The sequence below is a fragment of the Falco punctatus genome, assembly GCF_963210335.1.
Source record: "Falco punctatus genome assembly, chromosome: 3".
In the NCBI taxonomy this organism is placed as follows: domain Eukaryota; kingdom Metazoa; phylum Chordata; class Aves; order Falconiformes; family Falconidae; genus Falco; species Falco punctatus.
In genome coordinates, this window is record NC_137582.1 from 36,460,700 (window position 1) to 36,487,471 (window position 26,772).

Below are 26,772 nucleotides of genomic sequence, written 5' to 3' on the forward strand. Positions count from 1 at the left end.
CTAAAAAAACACCAAACAAAAAAACCCCAAAAAATCAACAAAAACCCCCCAAACCAAAACAAAAATTTTGACCAAGGTCATGCTGACTTTAAAAATTGTTCAAACTGGAATTTTACAAGTATTCTGGGACAGCTGGATTCCAGGGCTGTTGCGCTGAGAGGGCTCAAGGGTGCTCAGTGAGCAAATGGAGAAATAGGACCCAAGCTGCAGAGTACGAACTGACATGCACAGAAATGTGGATGTACACCTTGTCAGGGTGACCAAGGCCTTCCCTGGCAGGCTTCAGGGACCCTGACTCCAGCTGCCCAGAGCACACTGTGTCTTCTCTCCAGCTGCCTGCCCAGGTCTCCTTCCTTTACAAAGCAGCTGAGAGTGGTAGGGCCAAAGAACAAGGAGGGAAGGTAGGTAGCACCCACAAAAAATAGCGCATGGAGAGAAGAGTAACTAAGCATGGTTGGAAGCAACTCAAAGTAGGCAAGGAGTGGAAGCCGCATGCAGCTCAGAATTACCTGTTTTTTACCCAGATCAGGGAAAGATTCATCCATCCAGTCAAAGACCAGTTCTTTTCCTAAAGCCTGATCATTTCTTGCTCATGCCATAAAGCAGCTAGCGAGGAATCTAGTATCTCCATAACTGGAATAGCTTGAAATGGGAAACCCAAGCTAAATTGCTTTCTACCCCTGATTTGGCACACCGAGGCCTCCTTCTTTTAAGACTAATGACTTAGCTGAAAAGCTGCAAGGCATTGTGGAAGCCTGCTGTCTCAGCCTTCCTTCTTGATGATGTTCTGCTGTGTTTGAACCATATTTTGGAGGCAAAAAGGAAAGATAAAGATTACTGTGTAAGAAGTTTGGGCCTTAGCTATTTCTAGGAAAAGGTTCCCCTGGAAATGCTGTTAAAATCTGTTGCTCCTGGCTACAAACTGGCTGATTGCAACTGGGTGATGCTGTGTGTGATGGATGCTTGGCAGTATTAGTATGTAAGATGAAGGCAGAGATGCAGATTTATAGGTGTCTCCTGAGTTTAGATCCTTCAGTTTTAGGTACTTGTAAAACTAAGCGACATCAACAATTTTCAAAGGAAATCACACCCAGTTTCATTTGTACGTGTGTGTGCTCTGCCTGGGCTGGGTAGCCCTTACTTAGTGTAATGGCTGTTGTTCACGCTGTTCTTATACACCTTTCGCTGTTCAGCTGTTTTGTAATTCATCCACAGTGAGCTGGGCCCTTTTTCTAGTGCCTTTCCTTTGCTTTTGCTACTTGTTTCTGTGTGTCAGTTTGACGATAGCATACTTCTTGTTTATCAAGAAAAAGCAAACCTCTTTTTTCCTTCCTAAGCCATCAGTCTGACAGCATCATTTGGCTTCATAAAGAGCTGCCGCCTTTTTTTATGGATGCAGTACAGCTGTGTGCTTGTCTCAAGGTGCAGAGTATTTCATAAATCTGTGTGCTTGCTTTCTTGGTTTTGAGGACTTTTCCCCCTCCCTCACCCTCCAAATCCAGAGTCAGAAGCCAAGAAATTGCAATAGACTTACAGCTTCTGCCTGAAGAGTGTGTTTCTCACTCTCCTAGATGCAGAGAAATTCAGAATACTCTAAAGATCCAGATGTAAATGGAAGGAAACTGACCTATATCTTTCAAATCAAGTTTATTTGAAGGGAATCTCATTTTAGAGGATGGTGATAGAAGTGAAGAGACAAGGGGCAGGTGGATAGTTTGGGTTGTGTTTTTTTTTCTGGCTGAGTTCTCTGCCATGGTTTGTCGCTGAAACGCAAAAATCTCCCTCCCTTTACTGAACAAAATTAGAGAGCAGTAGCTTAGACCTTGTAGTTTTACTTTTTATGCAGGAACAGAAAGCCAGGTTTAAAGAGACTAGAAAGTGTTTTTCAAATAACCCACCGAGCTATTTGTGTATGCATATACGTGCACAATACATGAGGGTGAGAAACCCATTGGATTCTGTCATGATAGTGGTATCGGAAAAACATTGTTATATCACTGCTACCTTTAACGTTTCTCGGATAATGGGTCCATAAGATTACAGGTCCTGTGGCTAGGGCATCTTGTCTGCTCAGCTTGTTCCCATTACCAGCCCACTGGATCTGCCTCTGAAGCTGGGACCTGTTCTCAACCCATTCTGCAGCTGAGGCTGCAATGGCACACAGTAATGGGTGATGGGAGTGAGACGCCATGCACTGCCTGTGCAACCCGGGAAAGCCAGGAGAAGACAGAAGGCTGGGGTCATGACTACTGTGGCAGTGATACATGCAGCCAAAACTTCTGGCACCGTTGGGCACCATAAGTGTTCAGAATGACAGCACCAACACACTGCTGGGAACCCATCCAGGTCTGGGAGCTGACACCTAATTTCCCTGAACAAGCCATTGCCATGACCAGCTCTAACTCCTGATAGGAAGCCCCCAAAGCAGAAGGGAGTAACGCAGCTCACCAGGAGCTTGCTACAGCCTGCAGAACTTGTGGACAGACTAGCAAATCTCTGCAAGCTTCAGATCTGCCATTAGAGTTTGGGTGATTTTAGGCAGGTGACATGTGGCTTTCGCTTCATGAGCAGTAGCCCCCAGGGCTGATGTACTTGCCACCTTGTGTACATAAAAGACTGAAAAGCAAAGACAGCCTCAGAAGAGCTGGTGCGCTGAGAAGCTTGGAAGCTTGTCTAATTTTTTCCTACAGATCATCTGGTCTGTAAATACTGTTACTGTCCTTACAAACCCTGCCACTCTCTTAGATATCTTTGCGGGTTTGCACCATCAGAAATCAAGTGTCCTGATGGTACAAGACAGAGGACACTAGGTCTCCTCTTTAGCTGGTGGCATCACACACCTAACACTAGCAAAGACATAGTCAGCCCATCAAAACCTACCTCTGACTAGGCACACTATACCTAAATAAATATATATAAGAAAATTCAGTGCAGTCAGTTCCCAACACTAAAAAAACCAACAAACCATGAGCTCACTTATAACTAATTTAAAATACTTGTACATTGAATCAATAAATTAGGTGTTATTTCTTTTTGAGTACATATTTTCAGGTGGTTGTTTTTCACCCGTAGTCATCAAAGCTAGAAACTCAGATTTTTAATGAAAGGCTCTGTCTTCCACGGGACTTGAAGGAAGCTACTGAATGTTGAGAGATGCAGGTAAACCCATCAGCTGGTGACACTGATAGCAGAGTAGCGATATTCTGTGCAGGTACTATGGGAAATATCACCAAAACTGATGGAATCAGAAAACAGTCACATTTCTTAGAAAAAATTACTATAAAGAAAGCTCTAAGAGAGGTCAAATGTATTATAGCGCTTTGAATGGTTCTGGAAGCTTTGCAAAACCAGTTTATGATACCACAGAATAACTGATACTGAGAAAATTAAACTGAATAGCAGAAAGCATCAGCATCTGTGTTATAACAAAATTCCACATCTTCTGTGAAGGCAAGAAGTGCTTGCTTGCTCTGTTGCTCACAGCTTGATAAATCCTGTTTTGCTAAGGAAGATAAATGGTAAGGTACAAGGTACTTTTTTTTTTCTTTTTAATTCAGAGCTGGTCACTCTTCTTGTCAGTGACAAGACTTCCAGAGAACAGTTGCACTCACCAAAGGTGAAGCTACCCAGCTACAGGCTATTTTAATCATAAATTCCTGTCAGGGCTTTGACACATAGTTTGAATTCTTTTTTTAGCAAGGCACCTGCTGCATTTAAAAATAACAACAACTTCATTCCTGTGGAAAGAAAATGCTGTGGCAGAAGTCTGCCAGTCTTGCTGGCACATAAGAGACTTTTATCAGCCAGCTCTTCCCGCATATGTCAGACTCCCATCAGGTACTGGAATGTGCACATATTTTTCCAGGTATGTTCTCAAGGGCAAAATGCACATATCTTGTGAATGTGTGGGAAGCAGTATTTGGACTGTTATGCCCTAAGGATGATAAAACTGCTGTTTGAAGAGTGTCTTCTTGAATAACAAGTTTTCACCACATCACCATACTTTGCCCCCCACTGGGCAATATTCAGTGTTTTTTACACACAAAGTCCATGACTCTCACGCTCTCCCCAGTCAAGGATTAATTTTAAAACTTCAGACTCAGTGTACTCCTGAATTTCTTCAATAGGCTTCTGCATTTCCTTATGTTATGTGATTGTCCAGGGTAGGTTATCAGCACACTCCTCTACTCAGCAAATTTATTATTTCTTCAGTTTCCCTATAAGAGTTTTATTCAGAGGTTGCATTGCTCACCTTGCTGGCTATTGCAAACAAGGGGAACACCCAAAAGCACTGCACTACAAAGTGCAGGGTATGGCCAGACAGCCGGGTGGGACCTATGCTGAGACACTGAAAACTGCTTTGTGATGTGGCCTCCCCACTCTGCAGCGAGCAGTGGCATTAGCAGGGTCTCCCAGCTCCAGCCCTCGTCAGCTGTAATGGAGAAGCAGGCTTAAAACCCAAATCAAAAACACATAGCACCAACAAAAGGCAAGGGCAGTTGTTTGGTTAATATTTCAAAATACATACGCAGCTTTCAGACCTTGACAACTGCATCTCCAGTAACGACACAGAGAAGTCCTCGAATCCTGCCTGTGTAACTCCCAGCTCCTGTTTCTTCTCTGGATACTTGAAAATACTTTTGGCAGGTTCCCCCCAACCATTCAGACTATTTGAGCAGAGCTCTTCATGCTTGCGTTACTTCTCTTTGCTGCCAACATCCAGAAGTGAACTCATCTGTTCTCTACTTCCAGCAGATCCCTGGATCTCCTCACCTCCTTTTCAGCTGCAATCCTTTCACTTCTGCTTTGTCTTTCAGAGGCTCCAGAGATGGTCTTTTGTCACCATGGAATTGACTTCTCAAACCCACAATTTTTTATCTTCTTCTTAACTCTCATTACTTTCTTTGCTTTTTCCTTCAGCATCACTGTAAGCTAGCCTTAAGCTTTCATCTGCTGTGTCTTACATTCAGATTTACTAAGTATCCCTATGTCTCCCAAGGTGACCTTCACTCCCTCCTTCTGATGTTTCCTGCCTACTGCTGATGTTCAGCCAAAGACTGGAGCACTGAATATCCGTTGCCTCTGGGAAGCCACACCAGCATCATCAGCCTCCCTAGAAAACTGCAAAATCGCCTATCTAGACTTGACTCCTGATGCCTTGAGAACAGAATGGGAGTGGGAAGCATATCATATCTTGTTTGTGTTTGGTTCTAGCTGCTGCTTTTATTCAGGCTCAGCTAGGCTGTTTTACCCTCCTGAATTGTTAATGGGAAAAGTGAAATGTTGTGGGGTGAGGACTGAGGGTGAAGTGCTTATGGATTGGCTTCTGAAGCACTTTTTTCCATCAGTCTTCGCTAAGCAGAACATTTCATCACACACTGGAAAATGCTCTTTTCTGTGTGTCACATGTGTAGGGACAGATTGCAGATGTGTGCCCTTTGGATCATGCTAGTAAAACAGTTGTTCCTTTTTATCCTCCAGAAGCCATACTTCACCACATCCAGAAGGGTGATTGATCATCTTTTGGGAACTTGAGATCAACCACCTGTGAAAAATTTGAATAATGTATGAAATAACTAGATATGTTTTTAATATGAATTTTTATATGCATGAACACACACACACATATATGCATATATATGTGTGTAATATATGTGCAAATATTTATAAGTATGTATATACAATATCTTTAAAAATAAAAATAACAAACAGGGATAGGATAGGATAGGATAGGATAGGATAGGATAGGGCAGAAGGGATGCAATAATTTACTGTCTTATTTGCAAGAATAAGAAGGTAATATCTATGAAGATATAGAATACCCTGAAGGGAAAGAAGGAATAATAGACTGGAAATGAAACTGCAGGGAGTAACCTATTTTGTGAGGAAACTGCCTGTGTAATCTGCTTCCCTTGGAAAAGAGTGTCAAGTCTCTGCTATTACATCCACTTACTAATAACCTATCTGTCAGTCTTATAACTGAGGCAGTTCTGCTAAAGCTGGTATCCTTATCACAGAAATAGTGTTAAAAGATAAGCTAGGTTTTAATATCTTAATGATAATTTTTGTTTCCCATGAGAAAAATTAATTCAAGAGCCTAATCAAAAGGATTAATTTTGACATCTAGAAAGCAAAGAAACAATGCTTTAGTGAAAATCTATTTAATACCAGGAACACTTTCAAAAGGACCAACTTTTAGAAGAAGACAGAAGATAAGAGCAGAGATATTTGTTTTTCAGTTGCTATAAATAAATAGATTACTTTTGGGGGAGTTGTTGATTTTTCTCTCTTTTGCAATGCTCCAGCAATCTAATATTGAGAGATTTACAGCTCATCTCAGCCACATTTTCTACCCTGAGATATGCCTGTTCAATAATAATTTCCAAATCCATCTGATTCTGGTAGGTGTTCCCTGAACAATGAGCTACCCCATCTGAAGTGCACAACTTCTTTCCATTAATCATTCTTAAAAAATGTTGCTTTCCTCGAGGTGTAACAGAATCTCCCTAGGGGACTTCTAGTAAGATTTTCCTGTAATGGTCCTTCTTTCAGACTTGTCTTTGTAAGGCATGAAGTCTGAAGACATAATTTTGTCTCAGTTTTTATGAACTATAAAATCATTGATGTTTGCATAAAAAATACTCCTTACTCAGCACTGAGCAAGCCAGCCAGATGGAGTAAAGAACTTGTTAGCAATGCTCAGGAAAAGACCTCATCAAACAACAGACATAATGGCACTTGCCATAGCAGGAATTATACATTATAGATTATATTTCCCATCTCTCACTTTTGAAAAGCCGGTGCTGGAAAGAAATAGAAAGCAGCTGTGGCAGGCCAGTCTCTGGAGTAGGTTCCTAACAGCTTTCCACAAAGGGCATGGAGCCATGGATGTTGCGAGTATTTTTCATGAGATTGATCAAGTGAAGTTGTTTCAACTTGCCCGGTCTGCTAGCAGCTCTGGGAATTCCTGGATTCTTCCTTCAGGCTTGTGGTTCATCCTCAATCAACACGGGAGAAGTCTGGCTGTTTTCAGCTTTGGATCACCCAGGCAGCTGGGATTCAAGTTCAGTATTAAGCTTCCTGTTCCCTTTAACATCAGGCAACCTGGCAATAACTCAGCTGGTATCACCCCAGGAATTAGCAGTATATTGTATTTTGCTGTTTCTCAGTACTTTGGGCTTCTACAGCCACTGTCATTTTTTTCTGAGCACCAAATCCATGTGAAACTCTGGCTTCTCTGCCACAAGATTGACTATTGTGCTAAACTTTTATGATCCTTTCTCATTTTGTTATGAAATGGAATGGGTTGATTGTGAGGTGCAGGGGAATACCATACAGCAACAACGTTCTACAGTTTCACCTTCTGTTTTAAGCAGCATCTCGGGAGAGGATAACAAGATTCATCCAGCTGCAGTGTTACATTATCTTCATTCTTCCAGTTTACTGATTTAAGACCAGCAGGATGTATCTCCAGACTCTGGAAGAGTGCTGCTACAGGAATGAGTCAATCTGCCTCTCCGCTTGACTTGTTTTCAGTACTGATGCTGGTAGGATGTTTGAATCTTGTATTTTAGCTTGTCTGGTCATGAGCAGCTTTGGCAGTAAATGGAGCTGGTAGGCAGAAACCCCATAGCTCTATTATTATTATGCACCAGCTTTTCTTCACAGAGCCAGTACATGTGCCAAAAGTATGTAGCCTTATATGTGTCCAGTTCCCCACTTAGTGCTCAGTTAGTAGTAATGTTTTATCCAACCAGGACAGCTGAAAAAGGGAACGCACTATTGCCCTTAGCAGTAATTCATATTATGAAGATGGTTTAATATATGCCTTTACCCTCACCTCATGAAGTGCATTCTGTTCACAACTGCAGGGTCGACGTGACAGTTCAACGTGAACATAGAATATCTTACAAAGCATTTCTAAGGCAGTTGTAAAAGACAGCAGTGGACTGCAGTGACCTGACAACAATAGAAAATATCTTTCCTGCTTAGCAAATAAGAGCCACTGACTTTAGTAGACGATGCATCACATCCTATCCTCAGTAGTAAAGTAAATACTGCAGATGTTAAGAGCTCTTCAAGGCCACATGCTGTGAAATATTTGCATTTCCCATCAAAGCCACTTTTCTCTTTCCAAGACATTTCATTTCCCAAGAGTTTGCTCAGGTTTCTGGCATAGATTACACAATTCCAATTCTTTTTTATTTCTTTTTGCTTTCTTTCTTGAGTGGTTGCATCCTCAAGGAAACTGTACAGGCTAGCCAAACCCAGCATGACAATCAGAGTAGAAAGGCGTGTGATGATCATCCAAAAAAGAAGTGTCTTTAAAGCATCACTATCTCCTTCATGCTGGGTGAGGAGTTCAATGAAACCACACCACATGACTGTAAAACTGAGGTAAGAACGGAAGGTTTCCACTGGATTGCCCGTATTTCCAGAAGAACAAGAAAAGTCATGCAGATTATCAGCAATAATATTTGTAAAACTTCACTGCTTTTGGAAGAAATAATGAAATGGAAATAGATATTCCATAACCATGGACAGAGAGGACCAGGGATTTTAAGAAACCGTGAGGGGCGTGTTTTTCATTAGATTCACAGAAGTTAAGATATTCATCTGGCCAGACTTGATTTTTTCCTAAATCATTCTACTTCACACAGTAGTGCCTGTGAGTGGAATAGATAATTTTAATTTGACTAAAAAATATCTTCCAGAGACATGATGATGAACAAAAATAACTGGTACTGACTTGAAAAGAAGATATAGAGAATTTCTGTCAGGCTTTATTAATCTCACTCAGGGAGTGTACCTCAATTCTATTTTTCATTTGTCCAGTTTCAGCTTTCCGACACAGGCTGTTGTTATGCCTTAGAATAAGGAGCTACATCAAACATAACGGTGTCCTTTGGCTGTGTATCTGCAGTGGAGGCAAGATAATTATATTGTGTTCAGCTTCCTTCTCAGTCTTTGTTTCCACATGCAACTTGAGCTGTGTATGCCCCTCACTGAAAGACATTTTTTCATTCCTCAGAAAATCTGTGCAGCTCTTCAATGAATCTTCTCTTGATCCGGTAAAAGACATACAGCCGTTCTATACACTGCACCCAGCATCCTTAATAACATAAAAATATCCTACTCCTCCTAACACCCTCAAGGTTTACGTTAGCCTTGTTTGTCACACTGTTAGACTGGTGTTAACACTTTGTGGTTTGGTCAAGTGCTTTACAGATTTACCATTTTCCAGTGTCCCAGTTTATATTCATACTGTAACACATTTTGTTTGTAACCAAGTCCACCTCATACTGCATTAACAGCCTTTAATCTGTCATAATTCATCATTCTGCTAGTCTTTGTGTCATCCACAGGTTTTATTGTCAGGGATTTTGTATCCGTTTCCATCTTTAATAAAGGTATTAGACTAAGCCAGTACTGACTACCGCCCACCAGTTTTACACAAAACTTATTAAGCTAATGATCTGCAGCATGAAATCCCAAGAGACCATATGGGCATTTCTGAGTGTTGAATAATCACTCCCTGATTCTGCAAGACCCAAATCTGTTCAGGCAGGAAGTTTAATTTTAAGTCATTTGTCATTTTAAGTCATAAGTCATTAAGTCATTTAAGTAGTCATTTTGTGTTCTCTCTATAGCTAATGAAAGAGAAATTCATTTCCAGGTGCACCTTGCCATAAAATATGTGCTGTTAATAAGTGGCCTGGATCTGTCTCTCTCACTGTGCCTTGTCTGTCGCTGGAGGTTAGTGGACTAACTTTGCTAGTGTTGACTAATTAATTAATGATTGGCTGAAAGTCAATGATACACACCCAAACCTGTATGTTGCTGTAGTTACAGTAGAACAGAAACACCATCCTAAGGAGTGAACTGAAATACCGCTGTAATGTCAAGTATAACCATAACGTGAACAGGAGGCTTGTGATTACCTTTGCATTTCCTCAGAGCATTGTGGCTGTGGACAGCAGGTCATTGAACCAGGTCCAGAAATGGGACAGGACCGAGTACATAATCAAGAGACAAGCAGCGGAGGAGGACATGGTGGCAGTGAACCTATCCTCAGTATCCACTCCAGTGAGAAAGTGGCTTGGCATATGTCTTCACATGTTCCATCTTCTTTGCATAGTAAGGTCACACAGCAGGAACGTGATCCACTCAAAGGCAAGTTTGAGGTAAATTAACATGACAGATGATGAAAATTACATGTGTGTTATGAACAACAGCTTCTGATTTATAGCCAAGACTAAAAGGACTGAAATAATCTTTACTGGAGCTGTTGCATATCCTTCCCTCTTGGGTGAAACAAATTTTTAAAAAGTGACAGAGTATCAATAACATCCAGATCTGTAGTAGGAGAGTACTTGAACTGCTTGGAACAAACACTGCCTGGAAATCTAGAAAAATCAGGGGGTCTGATGTGATTGTTGTCACCCTCTTTGATAGCCTGTACAGCTGACAGGGTGGCTGAGGACTAGGATGCTGTCCTTGGTCAGTCATAAGGCACCAGGTTTCTTAAATACTGCAGCACTTGCCGAAAATTGTGGAAATTATGTGCTATATTCTGCTGGGTTGACCTTGGCTGGATGCCAGGTGCCCACCAAGCCCCTCTATCACTCCTCATCATCAATTGGAGAGAGGGAGAGAAAATATAACAAAAGGCTCATAGGTTGAGTTGCGGACAGGGATATCACAGAGCAATTACGTCATGAGCAAAACAGACACAACTTGCAGAAATGAGTTTATTGCCAATCAAATCAGAGTAGGGTAACGAGAAATAAAAGCAAATATTAAACACCTTCCCCTCACTCCTCACGTATTCCCAGGATCAGCTTCACTCCCGATTTTCTCTACCTCCTCCCTACCAAGGAGCACAAGGGGAAGGGGAATGGGGGTTGCTGTCAGTTCATCACACATTGTCTCTGCCACTTCTTCCTCCTCAGGAGGATGATACCTCACACTCTCCAGCTCCAGCTTGGGGTCCCTCCCACAAACTTCTCCAATGTGGGTCTTTCCCACGGGCTGCAGTTCTTCACGAACTGCCCCAGCGTGGGTCTCTCCCACCAGGTACCATCCTTCAGGCACAGCCGGCTCCAGTGTGGGTCCCCCACAGGGTCACAGCCCGGCCAGCAGCCCTGCCCCAGCCTGGGCTCCTCTCCCCACGGGGCCACAGGGCCTGCCAGGACCCTGCTCCAGTGTGGGATGCCCACGGGGTCACAGCCTCCTTCAGGCACCCACCTGCTCCGGCGTGGGGTCCTCCATGGTCTGCAGGTGGAGATCTGCTCCACCATGGACGCCCATGGGCTGCAGGGGCACAGCCTGCCTCACCGTGGGCTTCACCATGGGCTGCAGGGGAACCTCTGCTCCAGTGCCTGGAGCCCCTCCTGCCCCGACCTGGGTGTCTGCAGGGCTGTGGCTCTCGCACAGTCTCACTTCTGTCTTGCTTGTGCAGATTCCACCACCCACCCCCCCGCCCTTCATAAGCTTTCCCAGAGGCGTTACCACCATCAATGATTAGCTTGGCCTTGGCCAGCGGCAAGTCCATCTTGGAGCCAGCTAACATTGGCTCCATTGGACATGGGGGAAGCTTCTGGCTCTTCTGACAGAAGCCACCTCTGTAACCCCCCAGCTACCAGAACCTTGCCATGCAAACTCACTACACCAGTGTTTCAAGTTATGGTTGGAAAATTACACTTGTTGGTCTACAAATCATCTACATTCTAATTCAAGAGAAAAGCACTAATTACTAGAGACAGGGACAACCATAATTTTAATAATCTCTCAACTGCTCAAGTTCAGTTAATGCAAATGGATAAAAGCCTTAAGTGCACCATTATCAACGTGTAGAATGTATCTCATCTAAGGTTGGGCATGAAGATACAGGGCTTCATGTAGGAGCACTTTTGCTCATTTTTACAAGATATTAATACAATTTTCAAAATTATTCTTCTAGCATAGGCAAGGACCTTAAAATGAGAGCATTTGTAGTCTGTACCTCTGTTAAGTATAAAGGGGAATTCAAGGTGACTTGCTTTGATATAGATACTCATTTTCGAGACATCCACACTTATTCAGGACAGTCTCATCCTGGATATCAGTGAAGCCACATTAGCCAGAAAATATGAAATTATTCAGCTTGCCTTAACCCAACAGTTAGAGAGTTAAACCCTGTTTTTGACGTAGTCTGGGGCCACAAGGACATAGTCCAAGTTCAGATTGCTCTCGGTGGCCACAGAACAGCTGGTGAATTACCCCTACTGCAGCTCAGCAAATTACAACCTTATGGGTGAATTGAAGTTATCTGCCTTTAATTATCACAACTGAAGTTGAAGATCCAAGCCACAACATCTTCTGGTTTACAGATACATGCTACTACTCTGACACTGGGACATGCAGAAATAGATGACTTACAGGGACATTTATTTATTTCAGTGTTTTGAAAAATGGATTACTTAAAGAGTCCAGATGCTCTTAGGGATTGAGCTTGGAGTTTAATTTGTGATAATGACTGTCTTTTATATGTGCTGATTTATGACAGCAGTATCACAACACAGACTTTCCAGTAAGAATGTGAAACATGCAAATAGCTCACCTCCTCCAGATGCCAGAAACTAAACAGTGCTTTGAAGTAAATCCCTAGATAATTCATGAAAATTGTTGTATTGTAAAATGTAAGGAGTAAGAAATGTCTTCCTTGTGCTTTAGGAATAGCTCTTTCAGGGAACGGAAAAAGGGATGGGTATATTGCTCAGTCCCTACAGCTGTGAATGTTTACATCCCATCACATACTTGCTCCATGCTGGACAAGTCTAGGACCTTCCTTTTATTCTCATGGTCGCAGAAACCTAACCTGATTTTCAGGTTTTCCTGAGAAGGAAAGTTGCTTCTCCCTCACCTTTAAAAAAAATGCTATACGAGTCAGGAAAAGGAATAAAGCTATTTGATTTTAAAGGAAATTTTATACCAAATTAGTAAAAAGCTTAACTTCACCATCTTGATAGGAAAAAAAAAAAAAAAAAGTATGTTCATGAACTTTTCCTTGCCTTTTTCCACCTTTATGTGTTCAGCAAAGTAGATTCCCCATTTGGTAGGTGTGTAGAGAGAGAAAGAAGTGGCACTGTACTTGAAAGGGAGATTTGAAAAGCTTGTCCTCAGGAGAGGCAGTGAAGACAAAGGGTCCCAAAACATAAGAGCTTGAGTTTGGAGAGTAGGAAATGTAAGCAACTTTAAGAAGTAGAAGCAATTTTACAGCATGAAAAGTTACTAATATACACAGAAAGGAATAATTAGAGCCATGGTTCCCTTCTGTTTTGCCTTTACCTTTTCACAGACTTGAATGATAGGGGATTTAGCTCAGTTTTGAGCAGTCTCACTCAAGTAGCTATTTGCAGTCAGTCTTTCTAATCATCTTGATGGTGTTTAAGAAGCCCTAATTTAAGAGAAAGAGAGGCACGTTTCTCTCCAAGCAACGGCTCTTGGCAGCCTGGCCCTCTTGTTCACATCATAAAGCAGGTCACAGAAGATCACAGACACATCTCAAGCTCACTAACTGCTCTTTTTTAAAAAAACAGAAAAGTTTTGTCTGTCTGCTTGGTGGAGAAGGGGAAAGAAAAGGAGAAGAGAGATCACCTTGTGTATTTTCTTTCCAAAGAGGTTTATTACTACTGTAGCTTGTCACAAAGAAGAAACTAAGCAAGTTTCAAAGTGTGAGGGACATGCTTTCTGCAGAAGTTGTGTTAGGTGTTAATTTAGCCCAGGCTGCCCAAGCACAGACCACCCTCTTGCCTAAAGGCAGACTGAGAATTTGGCCATCCAGACAGTAAGCTAAAACCACAGATATTTAAATCATTGTGACTTTGTATAGTAGTAATCCAAATAATACAACTAACAAACAGATTTAGTTCAAGCTTCAGAATTAGTAATTTCTCTCAATGTGCAACACAGCTTTTCCTCTTCAGAGATGTTACTTTTACCAATGCAATCAAATTTGAAGATAAAAGGAAAGGTGAGGCGGGAGGCAAATCCACTTGCCTCTGAATTTCACAAGAGAGAAATCTGAGACTGAAGTATTCTAGTTGTGCTTGCCGTTCTCCCAGAATTAATGGGAAAGCTGCCATTTCAGTATGAAGACTAAATTATGTATTTGGTATCAGCTCTTGGCTCTTGTTATGCCAGAGCACTCAGAAAGGTGTTTCCACAGATTATTTGGGTCATTCAAGCAATATTCAATATTTAGACTTCAGCTGGCTGACATCGCTGCAGCCTCAAGCACCTAAAAGTTGTTATCTCTTCTTACCCATAAAGCAGACCTTTAACCTCAGCTCCTGGAGTTGCTCTGGTGTGTGTGGTTGCAGACCTGAACTTCATTTATCTCCAAGATATGAAGCTAAATATTTTTTTTAGAATTAAATTGTCTTTTTAGTATGCAATATTAATAATCTTGCATTTATCTTCATAATAGAAATATGAATACAACTAGAAACTAATCAGGATGGTGTTAATTATAGATCTTCATAATAATGCTCTGCTGACCTAAAGTATCAATATATTTAGCACCTGATTTTTGTCATGTACACCAGAAGGTAAGGGATCTTCCAAAATGTAAGTATGTAAGTAGCTGTCACTCCAAAGCCCACCACTTCTGATTTATTCAGGTTGATTCTGAATGTAAGAATTTTAATTTAGATTCCACACTAGTGCAAGTGTGTATGAAAGATACAGGTCCCTTCTGGACAAGACTTACCTTACAGACTTTATACTCATCCCAATAACTCTGAGTCATGATAGACACAACCTCCAAAGAATACTGAACAGCAGTTTCATCAGGTGCCAGCGAGGGTACTGGGTTAAGCCTGTTCTGCTTTGATCCTAGAACATGCTACATTACTGGCTACCAGACAGAAAGATTATTTTGAAACAGCTACTGTACTCAGGTTCTGTACCAGCAAATGTTCACACATGGTTAATTTGCATTACCAGTTGAGAAAGCAGTTTCCAATATTTTCTGCTTCACAGAGCAGAAAATGTTATGCGTCTAGATTAGTTCATATTAGTCACATAGTGTGTTTGTGGCACCAACATGCTCCATGAGTTGTTTGGTTATAGAGAGCCATGCTCACCCAATAATAAGCCAATATGTTGTCCTGGACTAGTCTAGATTTGGTTTTAGCTAAGTACTTCCAAGCACTCACCAGATGTCACTCACCACTTACCCTACAGGGTCGAAGAGGTTGTCAAGAGTTTTGCTGGCTGTGTCAGCACGCTCTGCGAGACCCAGTAGCTTCGGTACTGTCCCAGATTGCACACCTCGTGTCTATCAGCAGTTAGTTGAAGTGTGATCATTATCCTACTAGAATTACTTGCAGAAACTAGCAAATAAGCCTGTCTGCCCCAAAGAAAGCTTGCTTCTCCAACACTGTGGTTGCAGCCAAGTTCTTGCATTGCTACTGGGAGCACATGGTTAGTGCTGTGTTACACCTGAGAAGTTAGCTGCTAGGCAAGACAAGGAAGATCTCAGGTTGTTTCTACTTCAGAAAATGTCTATTTTTGTCAGGGTTCCAATCAAGGAACCAAATTATATAACGTGATAGGTTTGTAGCTGAAAGTTAAGAGTCTCAGACTACCTCTATACTATTATATGAAACAGCTTCAGCATTGCTCTGGATAATTCTTTTGGCAGTAAATTCAGCAAAGTAGTTGCTTTACACGTTTGCAAGTTTGTAAGTGAAGCTGCAGAGAAGGCAGCTGTTAAGAGGCCACCAGCGCAGGCAAGGTGCGTGGCTGGGCAGCAGCTCTGGGCCCCTGTGGACCATCTATCTCCTCCTTCCCTGCAGCGCCCGGGGGCAGCAGTCAGCTGCAGAGCCCTGCAGAGCCGGGAGAGCTGCCAGCTTTCACACCCACCCGCTCCTCTGCCACGCGCAGAGGGAGAGAGCTGTTGCAGTAAGGTTTCATCTCTGAACTCAGGGCATTTCATACTCGGGTTTTTTTTCCCCTTTTCTTTACATAGAGCAATAGGCCTTTGGATGTGGTCCAAATGCATCTGTAATAACAGATAGCTTTGTGGCAAATACCAGAGGAGATCTTCAAGAGGTTCAGAGCAAACTGCCAGATGAAAGCATTGCTAGCAATAAACTGCAGCATGCAGAGTGAAGAGATGCAGAAACAAGGTTGGAAAAAAACGTGTATATTTACTCAAAGTGCAGGTTCAGCAAAACTTAGATGTCTTGTACAGGATTTTTTTAGTCTTGTTGAAATATTATTCTTACATTTTGTTCTTTCTTTAGCTTTCTCAGAAAAAGTGAAATTCTAGGAACGTTCTTGCTTCTCAAGAGGGGGGCAACTGTTAAGAGCACAGCTGCCGAGAGGAATAGTTTAAAAGTACAAGATATTACATGTTACCAAAATGTACTAGTCTGTTATCTTTATTTGAAGATTTTTTCCTCAGCTTGCTAAAAAATATCTAGCGAGAAACAAACAAACAAAAGAAACCAGTGGAAGGTTTGTAAATGCAGATCTACATGGCAGTAAGACGCCAGCCCGGCTCTGTGCAGGCAGTATCGTACCAGCTGCAGTAACAAAGCAGAACCAGAGTGGAGTCCTGCTGGGCAGTCCCAATGCAGAGGTAACCGACAGTCTCGTCGCTTTGATCAGATAGATGCTTCAAAGGGTGGTTTCAGCTGAATGACCTGGGATTATTCAGAAAAGCATCTGGGGAAGGACTACAAAGGGATTTTGCAGAACATTATTCAAGTCTTCAGATTGCTAGAAGAAACCCAGAAGTGTTTTGGGAAACAGAGTACTTTCTTCATTTGCAAATGTGCTGCAATACCTAAATCTAGAGAGAGGTTTAGGGATAAAGTAGTAAGAAAAGAAAAGCAACTTTTCTTTTGTAGGAGAGGGGCAGGTGGAGAGGAAGAACAGGCAGGATTTATGTGCTCTGAGGCAAATGTAGGGAAATTAAGTGCAAAGACAAGACAAAGTGGGACTCAGAAAAAAGCTGACTTTCATTGTACACTCCCAAGAGGAAATGCCCTGAAGTGAGATGCAAGACTTGTACAGTACCTGAAAGAAGCTGGACAGATTTGAGCATCAGAATCTATAGACAATTTTAAATTTGTTCTTTAGACAAGGGAAACTAGTAGGCAGTTAGAAATATGAAACATCTGCAGTGCCTATGTTATAGCCAGCAAAATAATATCTTTTCTCGTACAAACCTTCAGAAGTTATTAAGTTAGACGTATTATTAATCTCACTATGGCATTTGCTGAACACAGCTATCTAAGGCAGAGCTCTGACATTTTGAATATTCTCGTACACAAGTACCTACATTATGTTTTGGAAGCCTATTGCATGCCTGCAAGAGCTAGCATACCTGCAATTCTTCTCACTGCAATGAAAAGAAAACAGATTTGCAAATACTCCTTTGTTCCTACTTTTCTGATACTCCTTTTAACTCACTCCCTGCAGTTCATAGCATTGGTTGGTGGGATTCACACTGCCAACTGACTTGCTCCAGGAATGAGGGAGCATATACGTGTTAGAGCAGTGTATGAGAAGTCAGTGTCTTCCTCGGGAGCAGCAGTCACCAGGCATGAGCCACAAATATTTGCAAGCATACATTATTGCCATGCCATCTGCTGAGAAAAGCCAGAAGCTCAGCTGTCAACACTAATCTCATAAGAATCCAGCGAAGGCAAGGGTCCAGAGGCTTGCCATTCCCTCTAGCCATATTTGCATTTTTATTTAATCTTTAAAGCAAGTTCAGCACGTGTATTTTAATTGCAAGTTAATGATGTCAACGACCAGCTTTTGTTTTGGGCTTGATCTTACTATGTCTTGAAGTTATTTCTTTTTTTTTCTCAGCATTACAACAAACTTAGCTTAGTGTTTCAGAAACACCTTTTAGATGTTTCAGTTTTCACAGTCCTGCTTTCAGGTACTGGAACCCTATTTAAGTGTGTGGAGTCTGAAGTCCAAGAGAATATACAAGAACCCAGAATCACCAAAAGTAAAAATCAAGTGCTGGGGCCCGCTGGCCTGAGGTCTCCAAATGTCACAGCCCAGCAATGTAACTGGGTAGAGTGGTGCTGGTAGCCACTCCATGAAACAACAGATTTGTTGTTGCTGCTGGCAAAATTTGACTTCGTCTGCAAAGTCAACATTTGCAATAATACCCTCAGTCCTGAGCAAGGCCTGAAGCCACAAGTGGGGGAGCACAAATCTGCTGCTGGAGACAGTTTTGCTGAGCATAGGACCTGCTCGCATCTGTCTCCTGCTCAATTCCTTCCCCAGGAGAGAGAAAAATACCACTAAAAACCAACTAGCCTCTTGAACTTTCAAACGAAATGAAGCCAGTATTTTGTAAAGTCAGTGCCTTAACATCGTGAGTACTGAAGCTTTAGTTATGCCTTTTCCTGGCTAAGCAGAAATCTAAGGCAATTAACCTGTCTCAAACATTAATCAGAAGTGAAAGCAGCAAGCCGGTGAGCAGGGATGGGCATCCTTTTACCTGTTAACTATCTGCTCTCCAGTATTAGCTCACTTGGAAGTTATCCTGGGGCCTTAGAACAGATTCCTGCTCTGGTATCCAGCCAGACAAGTATTAAGAAAACTTTTTCCTCAGTAAGTTGCAGCAGTATGAAGCAGTGTGGCATGGTCCCTCCTTCTTGGCATGAGAGCTGCTATAGCCCATCTTCCCAACAGATATTACTGTGCCTGAGCATGAAGCTTGCAGCAAAACCACAGTTCCTTCCCCACTTAAAGGAAAATCCCTATTTTTAATAGCTTTTCCAAAAATACGTATTTTTTCTTACTATGGACATTGCCATCTGTGCCACTAATAACCCACAATAGAAGCCACGTTCCTTTTAGGAAAGTTTTCAACAGAAGTCATTGTCAACAGGCTAGTAGCCTGCTATGGCATCAGGTATGGAATTGAGCATGGATGCCTTTTAACCTTTTCATCCCAGTTTTTGATTCAAAGAGTAGCAGAACTATGAGGACAGCTGTGTAAGCCCTGTACGCTGTGACTCATCTGCAGTCACCACCTCAATAGCGACAGCAGTCACAGGACTGTACACAGCTGCCCTTCTGGGACAAGGTGGAAATGGGGAAAGAAGCCTTTATTTGAGCAAAGTGTTGCTAATAGTCATAACCGTGATTGTTAATTTATGTTTTGACATTTGAGAGTAAGCTTTATTGTTACTTTGACAAATCCATATGTATCTAAAGTACCAGGAAAGCTTTGGCGCAGTCCTCAGTTAAAAGCTGTCCTAAGCGACAGGTCTCAACTACAGGAATAAGCATCCTCTCTCTCACATACTCTAGTGCAGGGGTCCTCAAACTACGGCCCACGGGCTGGATACGGCCCCCCAGGGTCCTCAATCCGGTCCCCGGTATTTACATACCCCCCCGCCGGGGGTTGGGGGGGGAAACCAAGCAGCCGCAGATGACTGCCTGCCACTGCATCCGCGGGCCGGCCCCCTGGTTAAAAAGTTTGAGGACCCCTGCTCTAGTGGAAGCAGTGTAATTCCTCCTGCATGCCTGAAAGAACCAAAAGGAGGTTACTATTGTGCTCATTTTTGTAAAATGCTGTTTATCTCAAGCAGATTTCCACTGTTGGCTTGATTCACAAAGCAAGAGTTAGCCCAGCATCACCACCGACTTCCCCAGCACAGCTGCTTCTTTGCTATTTCACCTCTGCTCATCCTGCATCAGAAACCATCGTTAAAGGTTGCAACACCCCAAAAACACATTGCAGACAGCATATCGTTGTTCACAGACTTCAGCTACATGACAGGGTTTCTCTCTGTAATGAATTTATTTTGCCAGAATTTCCTCACTGTGCTGGACCCTCACCAGCTTCCCTTCCTTGGTTTACTCTTACCTGGTGCAGTTTCTCCAAAATTCCCCTTATTTTGAAGAAGATTTCAACACATTTGAGGATGCCCTTGGTTTTGATGGTATTGGGCTCCATCAGTGCTGATGACCACAGGGTTGTTTAGCCAGGTTGCCCAGCTTTTGCTGGCAAGACACTTCTCCAAGTGAAACGAATCCCAGGTTTGCCTAAGCTTCCAGGCTCAGAAACCCCACTGATTTCTTCACAGCCACTAAGCACTTTGGTCTTTACCAGCAGGGCCGTATGACTTGAAGCCTTTGCCCCAGGGAGCAAACAGGGTCTATATTAGATGACATCAAGGCCACAAACTTATCTCCTGGCACTGGAAGTCTCTCCCAAGGGAAAAGAGACCATCCATAGGATACTTCCTAAGTTAGACCCATGAGCCTGTTCCCAGATAGCTTGTTGCTTTGAAGTAAACAAGCAGTCAACCCACAAGCTGTCTTTCTTCTTGCATTTTTGAGTCATCATGTTTGCAAGACATCTACAAATAGCTCAGATTCACTTTAAATAGGTGCAAGCAATTACTGCCTAGGGAGGGTGCGCTCCTCTACTACAAACAGGTGCTTCAGCTCTCTCCCAGCAGCACGAGCATTGCAGGCAGCTGATAACACCAGTGAGGGCCAAACCCTCTCTCAGGCTACGGTTTTTAAGTATAAAAGCCCTATTTCCCCTCCAAATAAATGAATGCTAATCATAGTAAGCCTCACAGAGAACAGTTCCCAAAAGGCAAGAAAAGCAAGCGGAGGAGCTGAGCTCAGCCAGATCACATCCTTTCTGTCTGGGGTACTGCAGCAATTCTCACCTGATGCTTTTGGGTACTTACCATGCAATGAATGGATTTGAATTTTCAAGTTCCTATAAATTGCTCACACATGGCCCAGTGTTTCTCAGGCCATTAATCCTAAGTAAAAAAACCCCAAGATAACACAAACTTGAGGGCCCCTCAGACTTTCCTTTTAAAGAGGACTCAAGCATGCAATACTCTGAGAAAACCAATCAGGAAAGGCATCAGCAACTTCAATAATTAGAATATTTTTTATTTATTTATTGGATTAACCCAAAGTCAGTAAATAAGCAAAAACTTGGAAAAGAATAGATCAAACCTAAGATCAGCTATTCTAGAGAGAAAAAAAAAAAGAGCAAAAAAGAACAAATTTTCCCACAGTCTGCAGTCTTAAAGCCACAAAAGGACAACAAATCATACACGTAAAAACCTATTCAGCCCTCACAGCAACACAAGCTGGGGACAGCCTGGCTAGGGAGAAGCTCTGCAGGAAAGGCCCTCAGGGTCTTGGTGGGCAGGGAACCAAGCCCTGGCAGCAGAAAGGCCCATACTGTGCTGGGCTGTACGAACAGAAGTACAGCCAGAAGGTTGATGGAAGTGGTTATTCCCCTTTCCTCAGCACTCACTAGGCTGTATCCAAGCGTACTGCATGCAGTTTTGGGGTCAGTTCAGTAGAGGACCCCCAGGATGCTCAGGGGGCTGGAGTACTTGCCCTGTGAGGAGAGGCTGTGAGGCTGGGGTGGCTCATTCTGGCTAAGATACAGCTTTGGGAGTGCTTACAGCAGCCCCCAACACCTATGGAGAAGTGACTGAGGAGTTGAAGCCAGGCTTTATGCACAGTGAATGGTGGGAGGGTGAGATACTGTGGCTAAAAGCTGAAAGAAAAGAGGTTCAGACAGAAGACAAGGAGACCCCCTCCCCTGGGGGGGCAGCTGGGCAGGGGTGTGGGTTGCCCAGGAAGGCTGTGCTGGCTCCCAGTCCTGAGCAGCCTAGTCTGAGCCTGCCTGAGTGGGAGGCTGTGCTTCTTCCTGACCTCCCTCCCCTTCCGAATTTCCCTGTAATTTTACAAACTTATATAAATAATTTGTCTACAATGTTGTAATTTACAGAATCAACAAGTACGAAAATATGTGGACCAACATAGTCGATGCCTAACAACTAGCAGAGCATTTCCAGGAAATCCACCTAAAAAGAATTGCAGAAGCTGGAGTCTTCACTTACTAGCTGCTTTTTTGCCATTGGGGTAGCACATTACAGCCAAAAAGAAAGCCTAAGAAATTGCTTGACTGCTTTCTGATCTATTTTTTTTTTGTGCGATCTGAGCTATGACGGTGCTTAGGGGATCAGTCAAGGTGGATCTCAGTATATCAGGCCTGTACACACATTGCCTCAAACAGATTACTACCTGAACAGCGCAAACAGAAAACAAATAAAATGTCCAGGAACCTTTGGTGGATCAATATCAGAGCCTAGCCTTGTGCCCTAACTAGTCACAATGCTAGTCATTGGAACATAGGTCTTCAGAAAGCACAGGAGCAAAAGGGAGAGGAATCATCTGGTTTGTTACTTTGCTTTTCACAGGGCCCTGTATCTCCTCTCCATCACATAAAAGCAGAACACAGACCTATTGGTCAATTGATTCAGGTGGTACAATGATAAAGAGATCCTAATCAATCAAGGAAGCCATTTTATTGCCTTGCCCTTCTACAGCCACCAGCACCCTTTCTTTCTGCCCCCAAACCAATTCTTCCTGTAATTCTGTGCCTCTTTGAAGAAAACCTCTGACTGCAGGGGTGCAGAAAACAAACCAAATTATCCCATTGAGCTTTTCAGACCTTACAGTGTAGGAATGTTGCTGTCTCCATTTGATATGGCAGGCTGAAATGAAACAAAAGAGAATGGGAGAGAACATAACCCTCTGTGGGCTGAGCCTACCTTTTTCTTCTGACAGACAATATGATTTAATTATTTGCCTTTAAGGTGGAGTGTTCTTGAAGGACAAAAATAATTAAATAAAAACAAGACAGTGATCTTTGAGCTAGTAAGGGCATATGAATAATAACACTATGACCTAGTGGCAAAGGAGGGGTAAGGGGAGGAAGGAAAACACTGGGCACTGGGACTCCCTCTTCATTGGTCATCTTAGAGCATCATGTGGCCAAGGCTTCTTTTTAAGGATAACTTCTGATCTCTCTGAGCTCACACTATTCTCCTGTCCTGCATTTCTGTTTCATCCTGTGGAAGACGTCTCTGTAGCCTGACAAAATGTGTGACCAGTTTGTGGGCACCTGGAAGCTCCTTTCTAGTGAAAACTTTGAGGACTATATGAAAGAGCTGGGTGAGAATTGTTATTTGGAGTTGTATCTGGGACAGGGAAGGAATGCTGATTTTTGAACTGTATTCCTTACTTGCTTTTTCTGGCTGTGCTGTTTACCAAGGAGGCTTTAGTCCAACTATTTTGATCAGATGGTCTTAAACTGGAGAACTTGGTTGTTTGAGTTAGTTGTGTCAAGTTCCTATAACATAGAAAAACCTTGACTGGAAAGAATAGTTTCAGGTAAGCCAAGTCTGTGCATGCCTATTTAACAGTATTATAAATGGAAGTAAAACACATCACTGCAATATTTGGTGTGTATCTGCTTTTACACTTGGACATACAAAGCGGTGTAATGCTAGGATGCAGCAAGCTTCTCTGTGGCTAAAAGCAGCACACCTATACTTCTTTATATTGCTACTGGACTAGGAGACCAATTAATTGTCATGGCTATTACAGTGAATGAAACTCTGTAGCTGCCTCCAGTGAATATTAACAAAGAGAATTGCATGGATTCATGTAGATACTTGCAAAAGATTTGAGGAATAACACTCTTCTCTAAAGGTGTTGACTTCTTCCTTGGAATTGAAACTGGGCTTTAAAAGGTTTCCACGTTCTTTTAGTGTGGAGGAAGTATGGGGTAACTTGCACTGATTGGATCAGTACATGCTAAAAAGCTGGGGGGTTATTTGGAGATGAGGGGCAAAATACTCATTGACACTTATGCAGCATTCAGACAGCTTTCAGTGAGACTCTTGCACTCTTAATCTTTACCCCAGATTTTACTCAGGACATAACCATTGCCAGCTATTTCTTAATCATTTCCTTTTATTCAGCCTAGCCACTGATAAATATAAAAAGTGCCTCTTTTTTTGTTTGTTTGTTTTTTTTTTCTTGTTTGATTGGTTGGTTTTGTGGCTTAGAAAGTATCATATATTTCTGCTTATTTACTTTTAGATACAGTTAGCATGCAAGTTAACATATAAACCACTGCAGTTATTTTGAACAAGTGTATGTACAAATACATGGCATTAAAATCTTGTTTCAGTCTTCAAAATGCTTTTACTATTCTGACAACGACAGAGCAGAGAATTTCCTTACATCATCCCAACTGACTTTGTCTATAGCCGTACCAAGCTAGTGAGATGTTACAAAGGAACTTCTGCAACATAGAATTAATAGAAAATTCAGAAAGTAATAGGGAAAACAGCACTAAATTCTTCCCCCACCCCACCCCCACCCCCAATAAATAACAGGAAAACATTGTGTAAAGAAAAAAAAAATCATAGTGTTCTGTCTTATTTACAGGTGTGGGGTTTGCTACCAGGAAAATGGCTGGTGTGGCCAAGCCCAACGTAACTATCAGCATCAATGGTGATGTGATAACCATCAAAACAGAAAGTACCTTCAAAAATACAGAGGTGTCTTTCAAGCTGGGTGAAGAGTTTGACGAGACTACAGCAGATGACAGAAAAACAAAGGTGAGTCCAAAACCAGCACTTTCCAAATACATGTCTCAAAAGGGATGGGGGAGCAGGAGGATGGAGTTGTGATTTTTTGTCACCCAGTGTAGAAATGCTGCCTTCAAAGGTAAGTGACCTGTGGGTGCTTTGTGCTTCGGTGTTGCTTGGACATAGAAACAGTCTTCTCTTCAGCCCTGATGAAGCAGTCACACTGTCTTATTTTCTTTGGCAGAATGTCATAACCCTAGACAACGGCATACTGAACCAGGTGCAGAAGTGGGATGGAAAAGAGACTATCATAAAAAGAAAAGTGGTGGATGGGAACCTGGTCGTGGTGAGCTCATTTTTGTTATTTAACCACTGAATTCATTGTGCAAAATGAATGTTTGGCAGATGTGTTACACCGGATTCGAACACAGGGAGCGAAAGCTTTGTGCACTTGGTGAGAAGTCTCTCTGAATGAGTCTGGAGTATATATTAAAACTGAAATGTTGTTAAATTTGCAGCACGGTATAGAGATGCCCATTCTCCATTCATAGCAAGACATGATTAGGAAGAGAAAAACAACATCACTGTGAGGGAAATTTTTATATCTCAGAATCTTTAAGTTCTGGACAGTATAGTGGAAGCATTAGCAAAGTCCCTGTTAAGTCCATCAGCACTGTGCTGATGCAAAATACTCTTGTTTATCTCCAGTACAGACTCAACAGCCATCTGTGTGAACCGTACTGTGGATCACCACAACTGTGTCAATAAGATGATGTTATAGAGAAAAAGGAAAAAAAAAACAAAAAACCCACACCTGTATCTGTGCTCTGTTGGTTGGTGTTATCTGGTCAGAGTGTTGTGACTGACTTGGTGCCAGTAAGGCACACCTGCAGCTTGGGGCTTCCTGGCTCTGCTCTCCAATTTTAGGAAAGACATTCTGATGAATCTGGAGAGGCCTAAAACTGTGTTCATAAAAAGCAGCTGAGAATCCTACGTGCTATAAAATGATACACATACACAAAATTCCTGAAGAGTTCTGCCCTTCCCTAGGGAAAATTAATATGTCCATAAACTGGAGAAGACCAGAAGAGAACAAATAGAAATAGTTTTTGGTAACGACTTCATTAAGAATGATTGAAAAAAACAAAGTTTGATCTAACAGAAAAATAGATCAGGAGAGGCTGACACCAGCAGCTGCACGTCTGAAAGCTGTGTAGGATTCTGTGAGTAAGTGTTGAGCACATGTGTGTGAAGACAAGACACAGCTGCAAAAGGTGAAAGGAAAAAAGACTAATGCCCAGCTCCAGAGTTCAATACCCTCCATAGAAGTTCTAGGATCCTTCTTTAGAGATCTTTAAGAGGAGATTAGAAAACTCCTGGGGGTCACTGGAGCAGTCCTCTGATGTTCTTTCAGTCCTGTGGTTGTATTTCAGACTGTTTCTGAAGCTCCCAAAATGGAATTTCACTATTTTGGCAATAGGTTTTAGAGGAGGAGAAAAGCAAATTTTTTTCTTACACTGGCTCATAATGTATAAGTAATTCTTTACCTTCGGATAACAAACATTTAATGAGAGTTAAAAGCTGATTAGATTTGCCTTTCTTTCCAGGAATGCACCATGAATAATGTTACCTGCAAAAGAGTTTACGAAAAAGCATGAAGAAACCATCTTCACACAGGACTAATGCTTAAAGCTGGAGAAAAATAACTTAACCAAAGGATAAAACCTCCACAAATCCATTTTAAAGAGAAAAGTACTTTTTACAGATCTATCCCCAAACAGTTACATGTAGTTAGTCTAATTTGTTATGGCTATTCAATAAAATGTTCCGCTTTCTACAACCCATATTTGTGCTGGAGTTTGTTGGGAAGGGGGTTGGGAGGATGTGCGATGTGGGAAGGGGTGCTGTGCAGAAAAGCATCGTGTGAGAGCTAGTACCACACGGTAACTGTGCCCCATCTCACTGTGGAAAAAGGATCAGAGATGATCCAGTGAGTGGCACTTATTGCGTGGTAGTGATAGATGTAGACTTGAACACAAAAGCATGCTCTGGTGAGCACTCTGTGTGTGTTGCCCACATAAAGGAGTTTGTGCACAGCTGCTTTTCCTGGCTTTGAGCAAAGGACGTTGTTCCTGGGGCAGGGAGGAAGGTGACAACTGTGGATGCGCAACATGTTGGTTTCCAACACAAGCTAGGAACTGCACCTCCTCCTCACACAAATGCCGACAATTTTAAAACCAGGGATCATCTGAACTGATCTTGTCTAGCTTGATCTGCTGTAGCTCTTAGATGTGATTACTTTGTTAATGTCCTT

The 26,772-nt window shown here is 42.2% G+C and overlaps 1 protein-coding gene across 1 annotated transcript; it reads left to right on the forward strand.

Annotated features, from left to right (window-relative positions):
• The first annotated feature begins 22,874 nt into the window (after positions 1–22,874).
• LOC308060072 (fatty acid-binding protein, adipocyte) lies at positions 22,875–26,298 on the forward strand. The gene is made up of 4 exons (XM_080378336.1): positions 22,875–23,031; positions 24,316–24,488; positions 24,703–24,804; positions 26,066–26,298. Exons 1-4 carry the CDS (start codon positions 22,959–22,961, stop codon positions 26,114–26,116), a joined length of 399 nt encoding a protein of 132 aa, XP_080234462.1. The 5' UTR covers positions 22,875–22,958; the 3' UTR covers positions 26,117–26,298.
• The last annotated feature ends 474 nt before the right edge of the window (positions 26,299–26,772 follow it).

Bases quoted from the DNA above. Each gene is read 5' to 3' on its own strand.
- LOC308060072 (XM_080378336.1), top strand. From the start codon at position 22,959: ATGTGTGACCAGTTTGTGGGCACCTGGAAGCTCCTTTCTAGTGAAAAC. The intron at 23,032-24,315 runs GTGAGAATTGTT...TCTTATTTACAG, and splicing joins GGACTATATGAAAGAGCTGG to GTGTGGGGTTTGCTACCAGG. The intron at 24,805-26,065 runs GTGAGCTCATTT...CTTTCTTTCCAG, and splicing joins TGGATGGGAACCTGGTCGTG to GAATGCACCATGAATAATGT.